The sequence below is a fragment of the Mobula hypostoma genome, chromosome 23 (assembly GCF_963921235.1).
Source record: "Mobula hypostoma chromosome 23, sMobHyp1.1, whole genome shotgun sequence".
Taxonomy (NCBI): Eukaryota; Metazoa; Chordata; class Chondrichthyes; order Myliobatiformes; family Myliobatidae; genus Mobula; species Mobula hypostoma.
Genome location: NC_086119.1, coordinates 7900820 through 7916938, shown reverse-complemented (window position 1 = coordinate 7916938; position 16119 = coordinate 7900820). Strand labels below are relative to the sequence as shown.

Here is a 16119-nt window from a genome sequence, read left to right as displayed (position 1 = left end):
GGAGGGGTCCTTGACAATGCTGGGCACTCTGTGAACGCAGCACTTCTGGTGTGTGTCCTGGAATGGGAGGGGGGGAGCAAGACCACCATCCGTCAAAATCTGTGGTTCTGTGCGTTTGCTATGCTCCTGGTAACTCTGTGGGAGATTTTACTGTGTTAAGAGGGATAAGCATTATTGTCTGTTGTTTGTTGATATGGATGACTTCACCATCAGGACCGACGTAGTCAAACAGCTGGTGGGGACTCACAGCGGAATAATTCTCACGTGGATGGGGCAAGGAGTTGGGGGCCCGGAAAAGGACCAGGAGAAAACCGGAAATGTAAAGGAAATTAGTCCATGCTTTACATTTGCAAAGCGAGTCGGAATCCTTCTCCTCTGAGGAGATGCTTTACATAAAACATTACGGCACAGTCACTTCAGCCCATATCGCCTGCGCAGAACATCGTGTCAAATTAAACTAAATCTCTTCAATCTGCATACGATCCATCTCCCTCCAATCCCACCATATCCGTGTGTCTATCTAAAAATATCTTAAGCAAGACCATCGTACCTTCTTCAACGACTACCCAGGAAGCTCATTCCAAGCACCTATTACTCTCTGTGTTAAAAGCGCTTGCCTACGTATCTCTTCTAAACTTTGCCCCTCACGCTGATATTTTCTAGTTTTTGACACTTAAGTCCTGGGGGAGAAAAAGACTGCTTACCTGGTTATCATTCTGTGAGGTCTCCCCTCGGCCTCCAGAGAAAACTACCCAGGTTTGTCCAACCTCTCCTGATAGCACATACTTCCTTCAACTTTTGAACTAAAATCGAAAAAGTTCAAGGACTAAAGAAATCACCAATAACTTTTTTTTTCATGATCTTAATCACTTCATTGACCTGGCTGGTGGCGTAGCGGCATCAGTGTCGGACTTCAGGACGAAAGGTCCCGAGTTTGAATCCAGCCGGCTCCCCTGCACGCTTTCCATCCGTGCTGGGTTACAAGCTGGTGATCTCTTTGGAAACTCACCTGGCAGAGGGCAATTGCAAACCACCGCTGTAACTTGCCTCGTACGCGGTTCCCCACTATGTCAGAGAGGCGTGGAGGGAAATCGTCCGCTAACCGGAGAAACTCCAGATGCCAAGTACCTTTCCTAATCACTTCATCAGTATTGCAAAACTTTGCATGCCTGCGGACATTTTTTGTTCTAATTATGCTCGACCTTGAATAATACTTTGTGAATGTTGATGTTTCATTGTCAGAGACACAAGTACATAGAAGCAGGTTTGTCGTTACAGCTGTGCAAGCACGTGCTTGACAACAAACTCAGCGTTGAGATTGAAAACAACTTTTGATCAGAGGGACTGTTGATCTCACAGCCTTCCTCCTTGTGGCTTTTTGGCTGCCTACCCAGCACTTCCTTTGTATCTGTAACTAGATCCTGGATTTTATTTAGGTATTTATTTATTTATTGATAACAGTGCGGAGAAGACCTTCCGACAGACCCACTTAACTGGAGCTCCAGGGAAAACCCACACATTCCACAGGGAGGACGTACAGACTCCTTACAGAACGGCACCGGAGTTGAACTTTTTTTTTCCAAAATACTTTATTCAGAAATATTACAAAATAAAAATAATTACATACAAGAAAAGAAAACCATTCGTTGACTGTGAGTCCTTATTCAATACAGTTATTAACAATAAAAATTTTGCATTGACTCTCTGTTCATTTACAAATGAAAGATGTTTACAGTAAATCATGCGTTTACTCTCAACCCTTGGTCAAGAGTTAAGACTTATTAACAATCAAAATTTTCAACAATAAAGGCAGGCAATGGCTCTAATACTTTCCCAAATTAACAATTCCACCCACTCCTTGAACTCTGAACTCCGAAACACCCTTAGCTGTAATAGTGTTGCACTATCCCCTATGACTCCGTGGGGCTCTATTCTGCCTACACCACACTTAGTCATAGTCATAGTCATAGTCATACTTTATTGATCCTGAGGGAAACTGGTTTTCATTACAGTTGCACCTTTAATAATTAAATAGTGATAAAACCATAAATAATTCAATAGTAATATGTAAATTATGCCAGGAAATAAGTCCAGGACCAGCCTATTGGCTCAGGGTGTCTGACCCTCCAAGGGAGGAGTTGTAAAGTTTGATGGGCACAGGCAGGAATGACTTCCTATGACGCTCTGTGTTGCATCTCGGTGGAATGAGTCTCTGGCTGAATGTACTCCTGTGCCCAACCAGTACATTATGTAGTGGATGGGAGACATTGTCCAAGATGGCATGCAACTTAGACAGCATCCTCTTTTCAGACACCACTGTCAGAGAGTCCAGTTCCATCCCCATCCCTCTGTAACTGTAAACACTGTATTCTGGATCTTCTTATTGCTTTTCTATTGCAGATGAAATGATCTGTATGGATGGCATGCAAAACAAAGTTTTTCTCACTTTGAGTCCTGATGATAAAGAGTCTCAGCCTGAAACATCCACTATTTTTTAATTTGCTCTATAGATGCTGGCTGACCAGCTGAGTTCCCCCAGAGTTTATGTGCGTGTTGATCAGGCTTCCGGAATCTGCAATCTCTCTGACGTCAAAAGTTTTCACTGTGCATTACTAATACATACGACAGTAACAAATAAATATTGTAAGTTGCAGGGATGCTGTTCCGGCATTAGACAGGAGGGGGAGCAGCTGCGCGGAACCAGACCCAGCCGCAGCGCGGAGTCCCTCCCCAGGGTAAATGGCGTGATGACGTCAGGGGGCTCGGCGTGTGGAGGCCCGGGCCTTGGGGTGTGGATGTATCGGGAGAGCAGGGGACGAGACGACTGGGGCGGGCCTCGGTCCGGGCCGCTGCCCATCCAGAGGCACAGGGAGCAGCTGGTCCAAGCGGTTCGGGAGCATCCGTTCCTCATAGTGACCGGAGAGACGGGCAGTGGGAAAACCACGCAGTTCCCGCAGTATCTGCACCGGGCAGGTGAGGCCGGAGCCGCAGGGCCCTCCATGGTTACCCCGGGACAGGTCCCGCTGCCTCCGCAGGTGCTGCTCGAACCGCTGACTACAAGTCGGGAGAGTCCCTAGCAGGACAACGAGATTCCACAATTATGTGTCCGGTGATGACCAGAAGGGATGATCTTTCACTGTCCAGTCTGGGACCCTACATGTAAACGTTGGAGAGCTATAAAGGGTGGCTTTGCTACACAGATTGTGCAGCTTCCTTCAAAGGATGGTGAATTGGCGATGCCAAACACTGAAGAAAGGGGGCAAGAAAATGCAGTAGTTATCCATTCCTCTCAGGCACCCCAAAACACACAAGGATAAATGATCCGAACACAGCTCGCAAAAGGATAGTTTAGATCCAAAGCAGACTCGTTTTAAGAAGCAAGCCCAAGGATTGCGAGCAGATTGGAATTCAGCAACCATAGACCAAGAGGTTGAGCAAGAGAGTGAAAATACACCGTGAGAGTAAACTTGCGGGGATCTTAAAAGCAGATTGTAAATGCTCACATTTAAAATAAGACAGTTGTAGATCCTTACAGTCACAAACAGAGAATTTATAATAGGGGGAATAAAGAAATGGAAAAGAAATTAACCACAAACAAGAGAAAATTTGCAGATGCTGGAAATCCACACACACAAAATGCTGGAGGAACTCAGTAGGTCAGGCAGCATCTATGGGGAAAAAAAAGTACAGTCAAGGTTTTGGGCTGACGTTACAGTCGACTGCACTTTTTTCCTGTAGATGCTGCCTGGCCTGCTGAGTTCCTCCAGCATTTTATGTGTGTTGCAAGTGATTAACCAAATCCTTTGGCTTTCCTGGAAATGTGAAAGGTCTCAGTTGAATGGAACAAAAATGAAAGATCATCATTCTTATGCGCCGTGTTGTATGGTGTGGGTGATCATGGTCTCATGACCATGATTGTTCTTGGCAAGTCTTCTACAGAAGTGGTTTGCCATTGCTGCCTTCTGGGCAGTGACTTTACAGGATGGGTGACCCCTGCCATGATCTGTACTCTTCAGAGATTGTCTCTGGCATCAGTGGTCGCACAGCCAGGGTACCATCCACCTCCTGGTCCCATGGTTTCATGTGAGACCGATTGGGGGACTGAGGTGCTGCAACTTGCCCCGGGGGTGACCTGCAGGCTGGCAGAGGGAAGCCTTTCACCTCCTTTGGTGGAGATGTATCTCCACCCCGCCACCCAGTTCAAGGATATTAGTGTCACTTTAAATCAAAGTGCTGCAGTAGCTGTTCTCAATTTTCCAATCACATGGAAGGAAATAATTTGGCCCATCGACTCTGACAACTCTCAGAGCATACACACTCTCCCTCTTAGTTTCCTTAACACATTCTGTATCAAACCTCTGGATTCTCCCATCGCTCATTATATTAGGAAAACGAACAGTAGCTTATTAATCTACAAGATAGCCCATCTTTGGAATATTTATTTATGAAGAGATACACTGTGGAACAGGCCCTTCTGGCCATCTGAGCCATCCCGCCCAGCAACCCATCAATTTAACCCCCAGCCTAATCACAGGACAATCTACAATGACTACTAACTGGTGTATCTTTGGACTGTGGGAGAAAACCCCTGTGCATATGGGAGGAATGTACAAACTGTCTTACGGAGGATGCTGGAATTGGACTCCGACACCCCAAACTGTAATAGCGTCGTGCTGACCAGCAGGCTCCCGTGTTGGAGGAAACCAGCGCGCCCGGGACAGTGTGCAAACTCCACATAGTCAAGTCACAGGAAGACCAGATCCAGCTGGAACCGTAAGGGAGTCGTGCTAGCTGTTGCCCCATTGAGCTGAGGGCTTCTGGGGGACTGGAATCTGATGAGTCTCCAGGCCCTGAAAATTTCCTCACCTGAGTGCAAAAGATTAACTTTATTTGTCACACGTACAATGAAACATTCGGTGAAATGCGTGGTTTGCTTCAAACCGAATGAATGAGGTTTGTGCTGGGCAGTCCGCAAGTGCCACCGTGCTTCCAGCACCATCATAGCTTCCTCACTAACCCTAACTGTATATATTTGGTACATGGGAGGAAGCAGGAGCACCTGGAGGAAACCCATGTGGTCACGGGGAGAGTGTACAAACTCCTCACAGACACCAACAGGAATCAAACCGCAGTCTTACAGCTGGCGCTGTACAGCGATGCACTAACCACTACTCTACTGTTCCGCCCCAACTTGCTGAATATCTTTAAGAAGGAGATGGATAGATGAAAGGTGGTAAGGTTTATGAGGAATCTGGGAATATGGTATTGAGACTGGAGATCAGCCAGTATCTTATTGAATGGCAGAGCAGCCTTGAAGGGCTGAAGGATCTACTGATTGTAATTGTATGCTACTGAGTAGTGGTAAAGTCGGAAAGTATACTGTCATATGCACAGGTCAGTTAAAACCTTGCCTGCAGCAGCATCGCAGGCACAGAACCTGAATCAGGTTCGTTATCACTGGCATGTGATGTTAAATTTGTTAACTTAGCAGCGGAAGTTCAATGCAATACATAATACAGAAGAAAAAAAAACAACATAATAATTATAGTAAGTAAATCAATTGCAGTATATGTAGATTGAATAGATTAAAAATTGTGCAAAAACAGAAATATTTTTTTTAAAGTGAGATAGTGTCGAAGGGTTCAATGTCCATTTAGGAATCAGATGGCAGAAGGGAAGAAGCTGTTCCTGAATCGCTGAGTGTGTGCCTTCAGGCTTCTGTACCTCCTCCCTGATGGTAACAGTGAGAAAAGGGCATGCCCTGGGTGCTGGAGGTCCTTAATAATGGACGCTGCTTTTCTGAGACACTGCTCGTTGAAGATGTCCTGGGTACGTTGTAGGCTAGTACCCAAGATGGTGCCGACTAAATTTACAACCTTCTGCAGTTTCTTTCGGTCCTTTTATTTATTTATTTAAGGATACAGCAACGTAACAGGCTGTTCCAGCCCAACGAACCTGCGCTGCTCAATCACACTCGTGTGACCAATTAAATTACTCACCCGTACACCTCCATGGGGTAGGAAGAAACAGGCGTCCGGACAAAACCCCTGTGGTCAGGCAACAACATACAAACTCCTTATAAATAGCGGCGAAATTGAACCCGGGTTGTTGGCACTGTAGTAGCATTACGCCAACCACTGTGCTACCCTGCAGCCTCTGTCCCTCCTGTGTGATGGTGATTGTTAAAAGATGGCATAGAGCAGATGGTGGGGATCTTTGATGATAGGTGTTGCCTTCCAGAAGCAGTGACACACTGTGAAACGGACCCTTGGTTTAACGTCACATTGGAAAGATTGCTGCTTGGGCTGAGGAGGACTTCCTTGGTGTTGTAGTAGGAATGTTGGCCTGTATTGTTTGCTCTGGAGTACGTCGTGTATTCACAACCCTAACGATGTCGGCGAGAGAGTGTAACCACCCTGAGCCCCAGATGATACCGTTGACTGAGAACGGCTGGTTTTCACCTGCAATGGTCTCTGTAGTCCTGTCTGTCTACAGGTGACCACAGCCGGTAACGTAAAGGCTAGTGCAACGCTTTACAGTACCAGCGACTGGGGTTCAATTCCTGCCGCGGTCTGTAGAATGTATTCGTATGTCTTCCCCATGACCACATGGGTCTACCTCCGGGTGCTCCGGTTTCCTTCCACAGTCCAGAGACGTACCGGCTGGTGGGTTAATGGCTCATTGTAAATTGTCCTGCGATTAGGCGAGAGTTAAATCGGGAATTGCTGGGTCGCATGGCTCCAAGGGCCAGGAGGGCTTATTCCATGCTGTGTCTCAATAAATGAAAGTGAGGGGCGTCCAACGAAGGGGTTTTGTGTTTTCTGGGGAAGGATGGCCTTGTCCTTTCTACCTTACGTTTCCCCGCTTCCCTTCCAGGACTAGGACAGCATGGGGTGATCGGGGTGACGCAGCCCCGACGAGTTGCCGCCATTTCGGTGGCCCTGCGAGTGGCCGAGGAGATGGGCGGCGACCTGGGCAGGACGGTGGGCTACCAGGTGCGCTTCGATGACTGCACCTGTGAGGTGAGGAGTCACCCAAGGGTCAGGGTGCCTTTGGTTCGATTTGAAACCCACCTGCACTGAAAGTGATAGGTAGTCAGTCCAGCGCGGTTGAAATTGGATCGGAGTGGAAGGTTGTGTGCAGTGCTTGTGAAAGCTGATTGATTATTTATAGTGCTTGCTTTGTCTCAGTCCCTGTCTTGACATGTGAGTCTGTCTCCCTGTGACTCTTTGACTATTTGTGTGTATCATTCTGTCTGCATTTGTCGCCTGGCTTTGTACGTGTCATTTACCTTCAGCATTCAAATATAACGTAAAGGTCAGAAACTTCAAGACAGATTTGTTCTTCTATCTCCCTCATTAGTCTACAATAGTGATTTTCAGTTCCTGCAGATCCCCAACGCATTCGTGCCCAAGTCCAAGGGCAAAATGTTTTTCATCACCCCCCCCCCGCCAGTTCTTATGTCTTCAGTCCCAATAGAAGTCTATGAAGAAAAGAGAAAAGGTCGGGGGAGGCTTTGTAGAACATGCATCGGATGGGCTGAATGGACTCCCTCTGTGCTGGAGGTAGGCAGCATCTGTGGAGGGGAATGAGCAGTCGCTGTTTATGGCCAAGACCCCCCCCCCCCATCAGGACTGAAATCAGACCCATTTCTGTTACGACATTTCGGTCCATCGTAGCCTCTACCGCCATGATGAGGCCCCTCTCAGGTTGAAGGAGCCGCACCTCATTCCATCTGGGCAGCCTCCAACCTGATGGCATGAGAGAACTATCAAACATCTGTTTATTTCTCTCCCCATCCCCTTCCCTCATTTTCTATTCTCCATTCGCATTTCTTTCTCACCCCTTTCCTTGCCTGCCCATTACCTCCCTCGGGTGCTGCTCTTCCTTTCCTCTCTTCTGTGCTCTGCTATCCATTCATTTGTAAGGCCAGTGATGTTGTGGGGATGGAACTGGACTCTCTGACGGTGGTGTCTGAAAAGAGGATGCTGTCTAAGTTGCATGCCATCTTGGTCAATGTCTCCCATCCACTACATAATGGACTGGTTGGGCACAGGAGTACATTCAGCCAGAGACTCATTCCACCGAGATGCAACACAGAGTGTCATAGGAAGTCATTCCTGCCCGTGGCCATCAAACTTTACAACTCCTCCCTTAGAGGGTCAGACACCCTGAGCCAATAGGCTGGTCCTGGACTTATTTCCTGGCATAATTTACATATTACTATTTAACTATTTATGGTTCTATTACTAGTTATTATTTATGGAGCAACTGTAACAAAAACCAATTTCCCCCGGGATTAATAAAGTATGACTATGACTATCCTCTCCTATCAGATTCGTTCTTCTTCAGCCCTATACCTTTTTCACCAGCCCCCCTCCCTGCTTCTTTCTTCATCACCTTCCCCCCTCAAGCAACATACATCAAAGTTGCTGGTGAACGCAGCAGGCCAAGCAGCATCTATAGGAAGAGGCGCAGTCGACGTTTCAGGCTGAGACCCTTCGTCAGGACTAACTGAAGGAAGACCTTCCCTCCTCACCTGGCTTCACCTATCACTTCTATCTTGTACTCCTCCCCCTCCCCCTTCCTTTTTACTCTGGCATCTTCCCCCTTCCTTTCCAGTCCCGATAAGGCGGCTCAGCCGGAAATGTCGACCGCTCATTCCCCTCTATAGATGCTGCCTGACTTGCTGAGTTCCTCCAGCATTTTGTGTGTGTTGCTGACATAACAGCTGTTCCTTTTGACTCAGGACACTGTGATCAAGTACATGACTGACGGCTGCCTGCTACGGGAGATTCTGCAGGACCCTGGTCTGAACAAATACAGCGTGGTCATTCTGGATGAAGCCCACGAGAGGAGCCTCAGCACTGTTAAGTAACACTTCAACATTCTTATGAAGTAGGTCTGTTTGGTTAATGCCATTTCTCTAGTTAACTTGCTGTCTGGCCAAAGACAGGAGGCCTGGAGGCAGCCTTTCCTGGGGTTGGAGTCCTGTCTGTGTGTGTGAGTGGGGGTGGGAGAGTGGCTTGTTTGCTGCTGTTGCTGTTTATGTTCAGCTCAACATACTGGGCGTGCTACGTTAGCTCAAATGTGTGGCGACATTTGCAGGCTGCCCCCAGCACGTCCTTTGGTGTGCGGTTATTAACACAAGCGCCACATTTCACTGTGCTGTATGTCTTATGTACGTGTGATAAAGAAATCGGAATCAGAATCTGAAATCCTATCAGTATTGGTCCCATCCTTTACTTAATTTCCAAATTCAAAGTAAATTTATTATCAAAGTACATATAGGTCACCATATACAGTATAAACCTTAGATTTGTTTTCTTGTGAGCATACACAGTAAATCCAATAACCATAATAGAATCAATGGAAGACCACAGCAACCTGGCCATTCAACCAGTGTGTAAAAGACAACAAATACACAAATAATAATAATTGTAAATAAATAAATAAACAATAATTACAAAGAACATGAGATGAATAGTACTTGAAAGTGAGTCCTTAGGTTGTGGGAACATTTCAGTAATGGGGCAAGTGAAGTTATCCCCTCTGGTTCAAGAGCCTGATGGTTGAGGGGTAATAACTGTTCCTGAACCTGGTGGTGTGAGTCCTGAGGCTCCTGTACCTCCTCTTTGATGACAGCAGCAAGAAGAGAGCATGGCCTGGATGGTCAGGGCTCCTTGATGATGGACGTTGCTTTCTTGCGACAGTACTCCCTGTAGATGTGTTCAGTGCTGGGGAGAGCTTTCCCAGTGACGAACTGGGCCATATCCACTACTTTTTGTAGGATTTTCCATTCAAGGGCATTGGGGATTCCCTACCAGGCTGTGATGTACCCAGTCAATATAATCTCCACTATAGACGTTGATCAGAGTTTTAGATGTCATGCCAAATCTTTGCGAACTTCTAAGGGAGTAGAGGCACTGCCGTACTATCTTTGTCATGACTTTTACATGCTGGGCCCAGGGACAAACAGCACCAGGAATGAGAAACACAGAGGCGTGGTCACACCACTATCTCCAGTCTCCTTTCCAATTCGCACACTATTCCACAGCAGAAATTGATCAGCAGACTGGGACTAAAGTGCAAAAGTTCATGAGGACTCACTGTCTCTTCCATGAGCTACAGGTGCGGGCAGTGAGTGCGCCTAACTTGCCACTGATGCCCATATTCCTAGGGTCAGTCACTTTAAAACCAGTTCTCTTGAATGAGCCCAGGTCTCAGGAGGCAGTGGGCTGTTTGAGGGAGATATCCAGTCTCATCCAGATTCAGTCACGCCCAATTCCTGTCGATGGATTCCCTTATTTTCTTTAAGGATCCAGCTGAGTAACAGGCCCTTCCAGCCCAGCGAGCCCGCACCATCCAATTACACCAATTAACCTACTAACCTGTATGTCTTTAGACTGTGGGATGAAACCGGAGAACCCAGAGGAAACCATGCAGACACAGGGAGAACGTACAAATTCCTTACAGACAGCAGCAGGAATTAAACCCCGATTTTCCAATTGCTGACGCTGTAAAATGCTATGTCTGTGAATCTTCCTTTCTTACCCCTGGTGTAGGATTTTTGCTTCTTTTACGGGTACCCTTTACCGAAAGCGGTGGGAATGAAAGTTAGGAGGGGTGCCTTTCATGAGTGGGGGAACTGTCATGAGTCATCAGCTGCAGCATTTTGGATCGCGGACACTGATGGCCACTTGCTCTGGGGTTGCGTGGTAATGTAGTAGTTAGTGTAGTGCTTTACAGTGCCAGCTGTAAGATCAGTGTTTGATTCCCAATTCTATTTTTAAGGGGATTATATGTTCTCCCCATGACTGTGTAGATTTCCTCCGGATGTTCCAATTTCCTCCCACATTCCAGAGGCATATGGTCGGATTAGTAAGTGGTAGGCATGCTATGTTGGCGCTGGAAACGTGGCAACACTTTGTGGGCTTCCCAGCACAATCCTCGCTGACTTGATTTGACGCAAACGGTGCATTTCACTGTGTTTCTGTGTCAGAACAGTTTGGCCATGCTAACTCTCCCGCTAACCTTGCCCCTTTGCCCATTTAGTCACTCGTCCTGTCCCTGGTCTAGTTTCCCCAGTAGTTCACGTACTTTCTCCTCCTGTTCTGCAGTTCACCGTTTACACACGTGCCAACAGTAAAACAATTGCTAGCTTGGCTAATCAAAACAATCCCTGCAGTTAATGTGCTCTACGGGTTTATAGCTCATAAAAATAAGGATTCCAGACACTGGTGTTCCAAGCAGTTTCATTTATTTTCACTCACATCGTTACATTGCTTTGTAGGCAGCAGAGCGTCTTCAAAAGACCTGAGGGACAGTTTGGGGCGTCCTAAAATAATGCCTGTGTTAGTGGGAGCAGTCGCACTCCACCCAACGCAGGCAGGTTTGAATTCTCAGTTTGTCTTTGCTGAGGGCTGTGGAGGTTGGGTTTGATAGTTGGTGAATAGTTATATTGGAAAGTTAATGATAAAGTGTGTTGTGGAGAAAGCCTCTGTAAATTTGTAAATTTTAATACGTTTGCTTTCATTTGTCTATTTGTAAATACCTTTTCTCTTCACAACTTTTGGGCAGCTTTTGCTCTTTTTTTTCCCCACCTGACTCTAAATAAAACCCCTTGCACTAACGTACTGTTGTGTCTTACCATCTGTTCTTTTTCCAACTGGTGACCCTCGTCGGGCATGCGTCCCCACACCTGATAGCAACAGTTCAATGTACCTGTGACAAGTAAAGCTAATCTTTAAAATCTTTATGGTGTGTGGACATTGCCAGGGTTTGCTGGGCTTCTCCCACTAATGTAGCCCTTTCTTCCCACAGGACATTCTGTTTGGCCTGCTGAAGTCCCTGTCGGCCCAGGGCACATCGCCACCCGTACGCAAGGCTCCCCTGAAGGTCGTTGTGATGTCAGCCACACTGGAGACAGAGAAGCTGTCAGAATTCCTGCATGGTTGTCCTGTGTACCATGTGTCAGGCAGGGCTTATCCTGTCAAGGAACTATTCTGCAACCTGATTGGACCGAAGGATAAGCATGGCACGGGACTTGTTAAAGAGGTAATTGTTATCACTCTCCAGGGTGTGTCCATGCAGGCACAGCCTTGTTGAACTGCAGGGTCCCAAATTGACCTCTGCTGTTGTGTAAGCAGCCAGCACTCCTGTGTCAGAGAGATGGCCCAGTCTAGTAATCCAGTGCAGAAACAAAAGGAAGGTACATTCTTAGAGGCGAAATCATCAGGCATAGGAGCAGAATTAGGCCGTTTAGCCCATCGAGTCTGCTGCACCATTCAATCATGGCCGATTTATTAACCCTCTCAACTCCATTCTCCAAGCTTCTCCTTGTAACCTTTGTCAGTCTTACCAATGAAGAACCTGTCACTTTAACTATCCCGAATGACTTGGCCTCCACAGCCAGCTGTGGCAATGAATTCCACAGATTCACCACCCTCTGGATAAAGAAATTCCTCTTTATCTCTCTTCTAAAGGGATGTCCTTGTATTCTAAGGTTGTGCCCTCTGGTCCTAGACTCTCCGACTAATGGAAGCATCCTTTCCACATCCACTCTATATCTTGACCTTTAAATATTCAATGGGTTTCGATCAGACCTCCCGTCATTTTTCTAAACTCCACTGAGTACAGGGCCAGAGCCATCAAAAGCTTCTCATTTGTTAATCCTTTGATTCCCAGGATCAATCTCATAAACCTCATCTGGATCCTCTCCAATGCCAGCACATCCTTTCTTAAATAAGGGATTCACAGTACTCTAAATGCGCTCTGATCAATGCCTTATAAAGCCTCAGCATTACATCCTTATATTCTAGTTGTTTTGAAAAGAATGCTAAAAAGAATATTTTGAGAAGAATATTTGCCTTCCTTACTTCTGACTCAACCTGCAAGTTAATTCCCTAAATTATCCTTTAGGGAATCCTGCACTAGGACTCCCAAGTCCCTTCATAGCTCCGATTTCTGAATATGCACCCTGTTTACGAAGTAGCAATGCCTTTATTCCTTCTAACAAAGTGCATAACCATATACTTCCATACACTTTATTCCATCTGCCAATCTTTGCCCGTCCTCCTAATCTGTCCAAGTCCTTCTGCAGACAGCTTGCTTCCTCAACACTACCTATCTCTTCAGCTATCTTTATATGGTCTGCAAATCTGGTCACAAATCCATCAGTTCTGTCATCCCATTTAAGCCGTTTGGTCAAGCATAAAAAATTCCTCACAATAATGTGTTGGGGGCAGCCCTTGGGTGTCACCATACCTCTGGCATCAACAAAGCATGCCCGCAACTTACTGACCCTAACCCTAACCCATAGTTCTTTGGACAATGGGAGAAAATTGGAGTGTCTGGAGGAAACACATGCGATCATGGGAAGAAGTTACAAACTCCTTACAGACAGTGGTGGGAATTGAACCCCAATTCTTGATCACTGCACTACCATGCTGCCCTCTGTGCATTCTCCATTCTCTATGCTGCGTCTCGGTTGTCTGCAGTTTATGGAAAATCACTTGGATTGTTTTCCTAAACCCCCTAACCTCTCTTCTGGTAAGATTATACTTACCCTTGGCCAGACTTTCTGTTACCTTTCCTAATGTCTCCTTCGGGTTAGATATAACATATTTGCTTGTGTTCCTCTGTGGAAACTGCATGTCCTTTTTAAAATCATCAACTTTTATCCTTTGAGAAAATGGCTCTTTATGTCTGTGAGTGGTTTGTCTTATTCTTTGACCTTGGTGCATTAAATAGCTGCCTGCTGACTGAGGTAATTGTCTGCAAAGATCTAGAAGGCACCTTGTAATTGCTGTTTTTAAACCACACTGGTTTACTTGTAATATCATCTTGTTTCTGCTTTTCTAGGTTGTAAGTGTCACTTTGGATATACACATGAATGAGTCAGAAGGAGACATCCTGGTGTTTTTGACAGGTAATAGGCAGGTGGTACGGATACTTTCTACACATTGTAGGCGAGGGGGACAGGGAGATTAGTTGCTAGATTTTGTGCTATTTTCTGTTCATACAACATTGGCTCTTCAGCCCATGATGTTGTGCCAACCTTTAACTCACTCTAAGATCAATCTAATCCTTCCCTCCCACATAGCACTTCATTTTTCTTTCATTCAGGTGCCTATCGAAGAGTCTCTTAAATATCCCTAATTCAGCTGCCTCTACCACCATTCCTGACTGTGTGTTCCACGCACCTACCACCTTGTGTGAAAAAATCCTACCTCTGACATCCTCCTAATCACCTTAAAGTGATGCTCCCTTGCATTAGCCATTTCCGCCCTGGGAAAAAGTCTCTGGCTGTCCACTTGATCTATGCTGCTTATTATCTTGTATACTTCTAACTAGTCACCTGTTTTCTTCTTTCACTCCTAGCTTACTCAGCCTATCCTCATAAGGCATGCTCTCTGATCCAGTCCATCCTGATAAATCTCATCTGCACCCTCTCTAAAGGTTTTAGAACCGAACACAATACTTCAAGTTTGCTCTAACCAGGATTTATAGGACTGCAACGTTAACTCGCGGCTCATGAACTCAATCCTTGACTATTGAAGGCCAACACACTGTTAGCCTTCTTAACCACTCTATCAACTTGTGTGGCAACTTTGGGGGATCTATGGGCGTGGACCCCAAGATCCCTCTGCTGAGAATCCTGCCATTAACCCTGTACTCTGCCTTCAAGTTCAACCTTCCAAAGTGAATCACTAATTTGTAGATATTAACCTGCCAAGTTGTGGCAAGTTCCTATAAACTCCATACAGACAGTGGTGGGAATTGAACCCCAGTTGGTGATCTCTGGCGCTGTAAAGCACTGTGCTAACCGGTATTCTACCGTGTTGCCCAGAGGCCAGAAATTTAAAACCATTTTGAAATGATCTAAAGAGACAAAGTATAGGGAATCTCCTCTTCAAGGTGAAAACATTATAGAGGCTAATTCAAAGTTCAAAGTAAATTTATTATCAAAGTTCATATATATCAACATATACTACCCTGAGATTCATTTTCTTGCAGGCATTCACAATAGCACAATGAAAGAACGCACACGACAAAGACGAACAAACAACCAGTGTACAAAAGACAACAAACTGTGCAAATACAAAAAAAAACAATAAATATTGAGAACATGAGTTGTAGAGTCCTCCAGAGATTATGCAATCAGTTCAGTGTGGAGTGAGTGAATCTATCCCCTCTGGTTCAAAAGCCTTATCATTGAGGGGTAATAACTACATGCAAGGGATTCCATCTGTGAGTTGGGTGGTTGTTGGAGGAAGACGAGCACGCAGGGTAATAGAAAGTGCAGGTTGCAAGATCACACATGACTGCCACAGCTTCCTGGCGCTGTAAGCCTTGACGATTGAATGAGTGCTGGATTGAATTAGTCTGACGTATGTTTTATTTGTACAGGACAGTCTGAGATTGAACGGGCATGTGACTTGCTTTTCCAGAAAGGAGAATCGATTGATTACCAATATGATGTGAGAGATGGATCAGTGGAGGGGCTGCTCATCCTGCCCCTCTATGGCTGTATGTCAACAGGTATAACCAACTGCAAAAATACACACCTCACATCCGTTCAGCTGGGACGGATTTACTCTGAAAACAACACTTTCATTGGCTACTGAACCTTTGCTGGATAATTCTGGAGAAAAGTATATTTCCCGTTCCCGTCACAAGTCAGTAGTTAAGCTAACTGAACTGTTTCCAAATGCAAAAGTGCCCTTTTAATTAACATGCCCTTTTCTCATTCCTTATAGTGTTTATTTTTTCCTTCAGATCAACAAAAAAAGGTTTTCCTTCCTGCAGCACCTCGCATCAGGAAATGCATTGTTGCTACAAATATAGCAGCCACTTCTTTGACTATCGACGGAATACGGTAAGAAAGTGCAAACTAAGGGCTACGGCTGGACCCTAATCATGCTCTGTTATCTTCACTGCAAGTGCCATAGCAGTTCGCAGATTGCTTTACAGCACTAGCTGTAACATCGGGGCTTAATTCATGCTGCTGTCTTTTAGGAGTTTGTTCGCTCTCCAAATCACCGCACAGGTTTCCTCCGGGTGCTCTGGTGTCCTCCCACATTTCAAAGACGTATGGGTGGTTAGTAAATGGTGGGG

At 45.8% G+C, this 16119-nt stretch overlaps 1 protein-coding gene across 1 annotated transcript in view; it reads left to right on the top strand.

Moving 5' to 3' along the window:
• The first annotated feature begins 2784 nt into the window (after window positions 1–2784).
• dhx40 (DEAH (Asp-Glu-Ala-His) box polypeptide 40) overlaps window positions 2785–16119 on the top strand; it is a 44631-nt gene continuing 31296 nt past the window's right edge. The window contains exons 1-7 of the mRNA XM_063031027.1: window positions 2785–2973; window positions 6877–7022; window positions 8750–8869; window positions 11824–12057; window positions 13864–13930; window positions 15412–15543; window positions 15781–15880. Coding sequence (XP_062887097.1) covers window positions 2796–2973; window positions 6877–7022; window positions 8750–8869; window positions 11824–12057; window positions 13864–13930; window positions 15412–15543; window positions 15781–15880 — 977 coding nt within the window. The 5' untranslated portion in view covers window positions 2785–2795. The remainder of the gene's footprint in view (window positions 2974–6876; window positions 7023–8749; window positions 8870–11823; window positions 12058–13863; window positions 13931–15411; window positions 15544–15780; window positions 15881–16119) is intronic.